The sequence below is a fragment of the Medicago sativa genome, chromosome 1, assembly GCF_051527215.1.
Source record: "Medicago sativa cultivar Bolivia chromosome 1, Bolivia_mono, whole genome shotgun sequence".
NCBI lineage: Eukaryota > Viridiplantae > Streptophyta > Magnoliopsida > Fabales > Fabaceae > Medicago > Medicago sativa.
In genome coordinates this window covers 24,719,923-24,731,385 of record NC_140749.1, presented here as the reverse complement: position 1 = coordinate 24,731,385, position 11,463 = coordinate 24,719,923, and the positions used below count along the sequence as shown (strand labels likewise).

The window sequence follows — 11,463 nt, the reverse complement described above, 5'->3', positions numbered from 1 at the left end:
TTATTTTGAGGGGCTCTCTTTATGAAGCATGAGAGCCCCTCAAATAAATGTTTGGCCCCATCATGGACTAGAGAAAGGGTTGATCATCCATACCTTTTATAATGGTTTGTTATATACCACAAAAATGATTGTTGATGCAACTATAGGTGGAGCTTTAATGAACGGGAACATGAAGATGCTTATAATCTGATTGAGGACATGGCTCAATCACTACCAATGGACAAGCGAGCAAGCCATCACTGCTTCAGCTTAGCCAAAAAAAGGAGACAGATATGTACGAAGTTTCTGCTCTTGATCATTTAGTTTCTAAGGTGGACGTACTGTTTCAAAAATTTGACAAACTAAATGTTAGTGCTGCATCACCTTCTTTTAATGTACCACCTTGTGAAATCTATGGAATTGAAGGTCATACTGGCGTTGAATGCCAATTAGATGTGTCTACTGTAGGTTTTTGAGCAAGTTAGTTGTGCTCAAAAAGGGGATCCTTTTCCAAACACTTATAATCCTGAATTGAGGAATCATCCAAATTTTTCTTATCAAAATCCTCTAGGAAATCCCTTTATGCAACCGACAGTAAGTACACCACCAACTTTTGAAAATAATCAAAGAGCCCCTCAAAAATCTATTTTGGAAATTTTGTTACAAAATTTTGTGATGTCTCAATCAAAACAAAATCAAGAATTTAAAAACCAAACTAGATTTTTGAATGATTCTCATTAAATTGACATCAAAAGTGGACTCTATTTCTACTCACAACAAAATGTTGGAAACCCAAATTTCTCAAGTAGCCCAACAAGTCGCTTCTTTTTCTAGATCCTCCAGAATATTTTTTGGACAGCTTGAACCAAACCCTAAAGCTCGAATGAATGTTTTCACCCTTAGGAATGGAAAACAACTAGAGAAACCCAAGGGAACTGGTGAGAACAATGTGAGTGAGAAAGAAGAACCACAAAAATGAGAGGGTTGTGATTGAAATAGAAAAAGAAAACAAAACACCTTATGCACCACCACCATACCAGCCTAAAATATCATTTCCACAAAGGTTTGCCAAATCAAAATTGGATGAGCAATTTAAAAAGGTTGTTGATTTTTTTGGAAAAGATCTACTAACATTTCTTTCACTGGTGCTTTGTCTCAAATGTCTTCTTATGCAAAAATTTGAAAGAAATTTTATCAAAGAAAAGAAAGATAGAGGACAATGAGACAATAGCTTTAACTAGAGAATGTAGTGCTATAATTCAAAATAAATTGCCTCCAAAGTTTAAAGATCATGGAAGTTTTATCATCCCTTGTGTGATTGGAAATGAAAGTATTGAGAGGGCCAAGTGTGATTTAGGGGCCAATGTGAGCTTGATGCACTTATATCTTTTCGAGAGGTTTGACCTAGGAGAGTTGAAACCTACTAATATGACACTGCAATTAGCCGACTACTCCATTATACATTCAACTGAAACTCTTGAGGATATTCCTATCAAAGTAGGAATTTTTTTTTATCCTGGCAGATTTTGTTGTGATAGAGATCGAGGAGGACTCCCAAGTTCCAATTCTTTTAGGGAGACCTTTCCTCGCCACTTCAGGTGCTATAATTGATGTCAAACATGGTAACTTGGCATTCAGTGTAGGTGAGGAAAAGGTTGAGTTTGAAACTGCTAATCTCAAATAAAGTCTTTCCATTCAGCACTCTTGTCGTATGATTGATGTTATTGACCATTGTGTGAAGAAATGCTTTTTAACATCATCTGCACACGATGGTCTGCATGGCCCAAACTGAGCAAGAAAAATATATTTTTATCCGTCAAGCTAGTGACATTAAAAGAGTGTTACGTGGGTGGCAACCCACATGTTAATGTTATTTCTTTTTGTTTGTGTTTTTTAAGGATAATAAAAGAAGAGCAGTTGAATAAAAGTCAGTGAAGGGGCACATGACATATATGTCCCAGATGCAACATTTTCATATCCATCAGGTGCCTCCGCCAGCAGCGTTGAATCATGTGAGATTTCTTACCCCTCTCATCATGTTTTTATTTGAAATCATGGAGGGCAATGCTTAGTCTAAGCACATGGGAGGTATTGACTTTGCTTTCTTTACTTCACTGTGTTCTTTTAGTAGTTGTTTTTAAATTGTTTTAGTGGTTGTTTTGAATTCTCCATGTTTGAGTCTTTTTGAATAAGTTGTTTTAAAGTAGCACCTTTTAGTAGTATTAAAAAAAATAAAAAAAATAAAAGGACGAGTTCTATGTGAATTTTTGCATGTAAGCACAAACTTTTACTTTTAAGTGTTTTTCTAAATCTGCATTAGCTTTATTTTGAATTCTTCTCTTTCAAAGAAACACAAAGTTGCAGACTTTGAGTAAGTGTGTAGATAGTCGTTTTAAGGAACAATAAGAACCTTGGTAATAAACATAACTTTAAATTTCACAAAAAGTAGTATAAGTTAGTGTGGGAAAAAGGGATCAGAGCATAAAAGAAAAAAGGGAAATGTTAACCAGTACCCACGGGGTACTAGTTAAGGAATTATAAAAGGAAATTTTTTCTCAAAAATTGTGTATTTTACTTTTTGAAACTTGAAAAAGTGTTGTTTTTATTGTTGACTTTGTTTTTTCTTTCCTACATGACCCAAGAAAAAATAATGAGTTAGGATTGCTGCCAAATATAGTGTAGGTGGTTCTAAAAACAAAGAGAAAGATTTTCTCTGATAAATAGTGACTCTGCGTTTTCCCATGAAAAACAAACACCAGGTGACTAAGAAAAAAAATTCCACCTAGGTTATATGAAATAATTGTGTCATTTTAGTCGTTAGTTTATTAACAAGGTAAGGATTTTTCCTCATAATGCTCTTTACATAGGAGCATGAAGAGCATGGACTTCTCACACACCCACACACACACTTGGAACAATTGTTGGGTTGAAAAGAATCATGAATAACACAAAGAGGGATGTGATAATTAGACCCCTGAGATCAAAGTCTTTGAAAAATAAATTTTGAAATTCTCTTGAAAAAAATGCTTCTGCTAAATTGTGTTGCTAGTCTTGATTGTTCTTATTGCTTGAGGACAATCAAAGATTCACGCATGGGGGAGTTTGATTAATTTTTATTTAGGGTGTTTTTAGCATTTAAATTCAATAATACCTGTGGAACTTTGGTCTTAATTTAGAGCCATTTTACTACAAAAGATTAGTTTTTATTTTCAGGATAAAATAATGAAGAAAAGGCTGAATTTTGAAGACCATAAAATGAGCACAACCCGTGCGCCCATAGCACACGATTGTGCACCCTATTTGAAGAAATTTGAGGAAATTTTTTTGAAAGTTGAGCACAGTCTATGTGCTTACCTAGCATGACCATGCGCCCTTCCTAGTGTCCAGAATTTCAACAATTTTGAAGGCAAGCACGACCGTGCGCCCTCCAAGCACGACCCTGCGTCCTTTGTAGTTAGAAATAGTTGTTAAAACTCTTCGAATTCTTTAGTTATTAGCCTGTAACTCGTTTTCAATCCATTGTACGAGGCTATAAGTTATAAATAGAGCTAATTTATGAGGAAAAGGAACATCGTTCACACTTGTAATATTGCTACAAAGTGGAAATAAAAGTTCTTACTTTTTGTTTAAGTTTTGTTCTTTATTTTTCTGCACTTTACATTCTTGTCTTCTATTTTATGTCTTTACAATTCTTAGTCAATTATCATTATGTCTTTTATTTCTATGTCTTTATATTTTAATTCTTTGTCTATTATGATCATGAGTGAGTAACTCTTCTAGTCTTGGAATTGTGGGAATAATCTAATGATTTGATCCATATACAAATCCAAGTCAAGACTCAGTTTTATATGAAATTGTTTTCTAATCTATTCTCATGGTCTTTAAATTTGATATCTAATATTAAACGAAAAACCGAAATGTGAAGTTTAATTTGATATCAAATCAAACTTCAAATATCAAACGAAGAACCGAGAGGTGAAGTTTGATATTGGAACAAATGAGATTAGACAAGACTCTAAAAAATCTGCAAAGATATGTATGAAAAAGGGTCTAAATGATAATCAACCATGAGAATATGCTTGATTATTGTTGAGATACGTTCATGTATTCTGAGAGGAAACAAGATATACCAATTGAATGTCTTGTCCTTAGAATCATTTCATTATAGCATAGAGAAATAAATAAGGAATATAATGGATTATAAACATTATGATAAAACCATTAATCCCATGGCGCTTTTTAATATCTGAATTTTAAACACAAAGATTGCTCTTAGCAAACTTATTCCATTTCAGCTAATCAAAGCTAAGAATTAGATTGATAATCGCATAAAACTTCCTATGAATCGATACTTTTTTATTTCTACTCGATAGAACCGTAGAGACTATCAATGACGAGTTAATTATTCTTATCTGATAGCTGATGGCGAGTTTATAGTTTATTGGTCGCCCTTTAAGGCTATAAACTTTTCCGGTCCAAAGATAAATTACTTACATTATATATTTCATATCAGATGATAATTTTACATGAAAACATGTTATCTACATTAAAATTAATCTTTAAATAATTATGGGGCTAAAAAATGTTTAAAATTAGATAATTGTAAATATTCTTTTACCAATAAAATTTGTAAATCGTTTTTTTTATTAAGTAATCTAGTGGTTAGAATTTTTATCTTTAAAGAAAAACGTGGAGAATCGTGTGTTAGAATTTTGACACACATACATATATAATGCAATGTCGTTACAAATTGAGTTATGATTACATGAACAAGTTTGTAAATCTTTAATTAATATGAAATATATTGAAATTTTTCAATTAAATATTTGCAAAATATTAAAGAGACATCATTAGAACTACAACTCCAAAAGTAGATTCTTAAAAAAAAAAAAAAAAAACTCTAAAAGTAGTAGATGTAAGATTATGCTTGTTTTTTTTAGAAGATGCAAGATTATGTTTATAACACACTCCTAGAAACAAGGAAATGAGAACCATGAAAGTAGCAATATGGGAATGACTTGGTCTCTCACCATAAATCCATCTTCTACTTTGGTAGTAATTTGTTTTCTAAAAAAAATTTCTTTCATCGTTAATCAAAGTTCTTTTTTCTCTAACCATTTTGTTTTCCTCCTATGAATAATTTGAACCTTGATTCTTGGTCTTCCTTGTAGATACACAATGGGGGAAAATGGTGGGTTTTCAAATTTTATTCAAATTATATAGGTGTAGATTGGTATCAAATATGATTTTGTGTAGGGTCTAATTGTTCCAATGATGGTAAATTGAGGAACAAATTGTATTTCTTCTTATGATATAGCTACATGCATGAAATTGCATGCATGTATCAAATTATATAGCTGTAGATTTTCTTAACTCTTAGGAAATAAATCAAATTATATAAGTGTAGCAATATAAATTGAAAGAAATGGCTTCATTGACAAACCAACCTTCAAAGAAATCGCGAAATGCTAGCGGCGAAAAACCAAGTATAAAATTTGCAAGAAGAACATCAAGTGGGAGATATGTTAGTTTGTCAAAAGAAGACATTGAAATGTCTTCAGATGTATCAGGTGATTATATGAATTATACTGTTCATATTCCTTCCACTCCTGATAACCAACCAATGGATGGTACTTCTGTTGCAATGAAAGCTGAAGAACAATATGTTTCCAATTCTTTATTTACCGGAGGATTCAATAGTGTAACAAGAGCTCATCTAATGGACAAAGTAATTGATTCTGAAGTGACTCATCCTCAAATGGCAGGGGCTAAAGGATCTTCTTGTTCAATATGTGATGGGAAGGTTATGAGGGATGAAAGAGGAAAAGATGTCACTCCATGTGAGTGTAGGTATGTGTACATATGTTAAAGTTTTGCAATAAGTTCAAATAACGACGAAAATTATAGAAAAAAATAAAATTAGTCGTTAAATTTTACGAGCGACAAAATCAGAAATGAATTTTTGAATTTGTTTATTTCTAAATGGAAAATGCTACTTTTCAAGAAAAAAAGCTTCAAGAATTTTTCAAGAAATAGTTGGCAAATTTTAATTGGATGATTTATTTGTCCACTTCCTATTTTTCAGCCACACCTCCTTGAATTGTGGCAAATAGTGCATTGTGATTGGCTATTCTTTATTCTTGAAGAATTCTTAATGTTATTTTTCTAGAAATATAGCATTGCTCTTTCTAAATTCTAGTCGTTATTTCAACTTTTTAATAGGTATGTGTGTGTGTGTGTGTGGAAATTGATAATTTGCATTCATATCTTGCAAATATTATTGTGACTTGTGCAACAAAACTAACAAGATTACAAAATAATACCAATTCTATCAGGTACAAGATTTGTAGAGATTGTTTTATAGATGCACAGAAAGAAACCGGCACGTGTCCCGGATGTAAGGAGCCATACAAAGTAGGAGAATACGAGAACGATGGCCAGGATTATTCAAATGGAGCATTGCAATTACCAGGACCAAACGGTTCCAAAAACAACATGTCACTTACGAATAGAAATCAAAATGGAGAATTTGATCACAATAAATGGTTGTTTGAGACCAAAGGTACCTATGGAGTTGGCAATGCTTATTGGCCTCCAGATGATTCAGATGATGAGGCTGCTCTACATGAAGGAGTATTTGATGGTTCTGAGAAGCCTTGGAAGCCTTTGTGTAGAAGAACACCAATTAAAAATGGCATCATAACTCCATATAGGTTAGTAAATGTAATGTATAATATTTTATGAATAAAATATGCTAAGCAATACATATGTAATTGTATATAACTACGTATAATTATTATAGGATTGTGCATATATATTATAATTGGACCTGATTGTGCATATGTATTTTATTTACAGGTTGCTTATTGCTATTCGCTTGGTAGTGATGTGCTTCTTTTTACATTGGAGAGTGACCAATCCAAATGAAGATGCAATATGGTTATGGCTCATGTCAATTACTTGTGAGATATGGTTTGGTTTTTCATGGATACTTGATCAAATTCCAAAGGTTTCACCGGTTAACCGTAGCACTGACCTTGTCGTCCTTTATGAGAAATTTGATGCTCCATCCCCAGAAAATCCCACAGGGAGATCTGATCTGCCTGGTTGTGACCTCTTTGTGTCAACTGCTGATCCTGAAAAGGAGCCGCCTCTTGTAACTGCCAATACCATTCTTTCCATATTAGCAGTTGATTACCCTGTGGAGAAACTCGCTTGTTATGTTTCAGATGATGGAGGTGCTCTCTTGACATTCGAGGCCATGGCTGAGGCCGCAAGTTTTGCTGATTTATGGGTTCCCTTTTGTCGCAAACACAATATTGAGCCAAGGAATCCTGATTCTTACTTTGCCTTAAAAGTCGATCCAACCAAGAACAAGAGTAAACTGGATTTCGTGAAGGACAGAAGAAGGGTGAAAAGGGAGTACGATGAGTTCAAAGTGCGCATAAATGGCCTTCCTGATTCTATTAGGAGAAGATCTGATGCATTTAATGCAAGAGAGGAAATGAAGATGATGAAGCATTTGAAGGAGACTGGGGCTGACCCTTTGGAGCCTGTTAAAGTAGTAAAGGCCACTTGGATGGCTGATGGCACCCATTGGCCCGGCACTTGGGGTTCTGCTTCTAGCGAACATGCTAAAGGTGACCATGCCGGAATACTTCAGGTATTTACTTATATATTATATCTAAGAATAAGTTCAATCCTGAACTTTAACTTACGTTTCACATATCATAATTTAAATGTATGCATGTATATGAATAGGTGATGTTGAAGCCGCCCAGTCCCGATCCGTTAATGGGAAGTGAAGACGACAAGATCATAGATTTCTCTGAGGTAGATACACGTTTGCCGATGTTAGTATATGTATCTCGAGAGAAGAGGCCAGGTTATGATCACAACAAGAAAGCTGGTGCCATGAATGCACTAGTTCGAGCATCTGCAATCTTGTCAAATGGACCATTCATTCTCAATCTTGATTGTGATCACTATATCTATAATTGTAAGGCAGTACGTGAAGGTATGTGCTTCATGCTGGACAAAGGTGGTGAAGACATATGCTATATTCAGTTCCCCCAAAGATTTGAAGGTATTGATCCCTCGGATCGCTATGCCAATCACAACACTGTATTCTTTGACGGAAACATGAGAGCCCTCGATGGTCTTCAAGGTCCATTTTATGTGGGAACCGGATGCATGTTTAGGCGGTTTGCATTGTATGGATTTGACCCTCCCTCAGGTGATTGGGACACAAAAGATCCTAAACATGAATGTACTGATGAAGTCTGTGAAACTACACCGGCCTTGAATGCCAGTGAGTTTGATCAAGATCTAGATTCAAACTTGTTGCCCAAACGATTTGGTAATTCTTCCATGTTGGCTGAGAGCATACCAGTCGCTGAGTTCCAAGGTCGCCCTCTTGCAGATCATCCTAACGTTAGGTATGGACGACCAGAGGGTGTTCTTAGGAAACCTCGTGACCCACTCGATGCTACTACAGTGGCAGAATCCGTGTCTGTCATTTCTTGTTGGTATGTATACTTTGTCAAACACAAACATTTAAGTCATAGAAAAGATTTTTGTATTTATATACAATATTATATATGAGAAGATGTATTATTAGATCATATGAAAACATTTAACTTATGTAATTTTATTACATAATTAATTAAAAATATATTTATTTCATGTAGGTATGAAGATAAAACAGAATGGGGAGAAAGAGTGGGATGGATTTATGGGTCAGTGACAGAGGACGTGGTTACAGGGTACCGCATGCACAATCGTGGATGGCGTTCTGTATATTGTGTAACCAAGCGAGATGCATTTCGTGGATCTGCACCAATTAATCTTACTGATCGACTACACCAGGTGCTAAGATGGGCCACAGGTTCTGTTGAGATTTTCTTCTCCAAGAACAATGCATTCCTCGCCAGTAAGCGCCTAAAACTTTTACAACGTCTCGCTTACCTCAATGTTGGTATCTACCCCTTCACGTCCATCCTCCTCATTGTGTATTGCTTCCTCCCAGCACTCTCATTGTTCTCCGGATATTTTATTGTGCAAACCCTAAGTATCGCCTTTTTAATCTACTTGCTCACCATGACTGTGTGCTTGGTGGGGCTTGCCATTCTTGAGGTTAAATGGTCTGGCATAGAGTTAGAGCAGTGGTGGAGGAATGAACAATTTTGGCTCATATCCGGCACTAGTGCTCATCTGGCTGCTGTCATACAAGGACTCCTTAAAGTGATTGCTGGAATCGAGATTTCTTTTACTTTGACATCTAAATCAGGAGGAGAGGATGATGATGACATTTTCGCAGATTTGTATATAGTCAAATGGAGCTCCCTGATGATTCCACCGATTGTTATTGCTATGGTAAATGTGATTGCCATTGTGGTTGCATTTTCTCGAACCATTTATAGTGCAAACCCACAATGGAGCAAGTTTATAGGAGGAGCATTCTTTAGTTTTTGGGTTCTTGCACATTTGTATCCATTTGCAAAAGGATTGATGGGAAGGAGAGGGAAGACTCCCACCATTGTATTTGTGTGGTCAGGTCTCATTGCAATCACACTTTCTTTGCTTTGGGTTTCCATTAGCCCACCCAAGGCTACTGATGGACAAGCTAGTGGTGGAGATTTCCAATTTCCATAAATTGCTAATGCTGCTTGCTTATGGATTTGATGCCTTCGTGATTTCTTCGTGATATATGTATTTTTGCATGTAACAGTGTTAGTAATGTATCTATGTAAGTCTAGCTCCAGATATTTGATGTGTCTTTGGTTACATATTATAGGACTAATTAAGTAAATTTCTTTTCTCTTGATTGGTGATAATGATGCAGGCTTGATTGGAAAAAACATGGAAGTAAATGAGATTAAAATGATTTGTTGTGATATATTATACTATATTAAAATGATGATAATTTGATGCATTTTATGAACAAATAACTTTAAACATGTTCACTATAGTGTACTGTTGGAAATTAGTTAAGTAATGAAGTTCATAATGCAAAGAGATTTTCTGAACTGTGAAGTACATCAACATGTTATCAAACAATTAGAATTCACAGGAAAAATTACATGCATGGCAACATGCAAGTCATGGGTTTGAAACTGATTTTAGGAACAAATTATTTCAAGCAAAATCATGTGTTAATCATAATATGAACAAAAGACACTTAAATCTTTCACATGACATTCACAGCATTTTCTGTTACTAAATTTTTCCCTGCTAAACCGACCACCCCCAAAATCAAAGACTTTCACTGACAACTATAACTTATCTTGGAAAACAAGTCAAAACATTTGAACAATTTGGCATATAATTCAGAGCGACTCGTGATCTATGTCCTTAATTCGCAAGGTCAAATGCATTAAAACTGAGATGGAGAAATGGATTGATGCATGGACTAATCAAAGTTCAAATTGTGATGTTTATAATTTTTATGGTCCATTTCGAATTCAAAAGGGTTGCCAATTTGTAGCAGTTTGGAAGGGTTCGAACCAAGATACAAACAAGATTGGAATGAACAAAATTGGACTAATGGATGTGTTAGGAAGACAGGTTTAGATTGTGAAATTGCCAAAAATCAAAACAATAGTTTAGATGGTAATGAAGCATATATTCTTTGAAATTGAATATGGTAAAAGTTATAAATATTACTTCTGATATCGCGTTCTGGGGAATACTGCAAGATGGTAAGGAAATGGCGATTAACAGACTATCAAGATCAACTAGACAAGGACTAAAACAATTAACTAACTAATTAATAAAGTTGTAGTAGTGATTCCTAGGCTTTAGCTCTGCAATCTTGTAAGGCTTTTAAGCTGCTGTATTGAAGGAGATGAAAGGATTTTGATGTATGAGTTCATGCCGAACATGAAGTTTGGACGCATATGTTTTCGGTTAGTTCTTTCATAGTTTTACCTCTAGTGAGTTTTCATAAAAGTTTCAGAATTTAGTTCTTCCAGAATATGCAATGCAAGGAGTATTTTCGGATAAATCAGACGTCTTCCGCTCCGGAGTTTTGCTAAAAGAAATTGCTAGTGGAAGACGAAACTCAAGCATTTATGAACATGAATATTCTGACTCTCTTAGGATTTGTATGTCTATACTTGCAAATAGGTTTATTGATATTGAACTGATAGAACTTTTGTAGACTTGCAATGGAGGGAAGACAATGTTTTATCTTTAATAGAACCCTAATATATGATCATAGTCATCAGAAGAATATTTTCAGGTACACACATATAAGACTTTTTTGGTTGCAGTGATTTCTATGCTTAGCAGGGAAATTATGGGCATTCCTCCTGTAAGGCAACCAACATCTCTTTTAAGGCAGAATATGATGAATACAGTCTCTGTGAACATGATAAAGCCAACATTGTTGACTATTGAATGTCATGGCAATTTGTCAAGTGGTAAAGCTAAAGCCACTTTTGTTGACTTTAGGCATGCAAGCAAAGTGAAAATTTGGTTTGT

At 34.8% G+C, this 11,463-nt stretch overlaps 1 protein-coding gene across 1 annotated transcript; it reads left to right on the top strand.

The window, feature by feature from the left end:
- Window positions 1-5,081: 5,081 nt before the first annotated feature.
- CSLD4 (cellulose synthase like D4) lies at window positions 5,082-9,815 on the top strand. Its single transcript, XM_085711845.1, has 5 exons — window positions 5,082-5,829; window positions 6,315-6,692; window positions 6,838-7,642; window positions 7,741-8,507; window positions 8,670-9,815. The coding sequence occupies exons 1-5, from the start codon at window positions 5,405-5,407 to the stop codon at window positions 9,631-9,633; spliced, it is 3,339 nt and encodes a 1,112-aa protein (XP_085567971.1). The 5' UTR covers window positions 5,082-5,404; the 3' UTR covers window positions 9,634-9,815.
- Window positions 9,816-11,463: the final 1,648 nt, after the last annotated feature.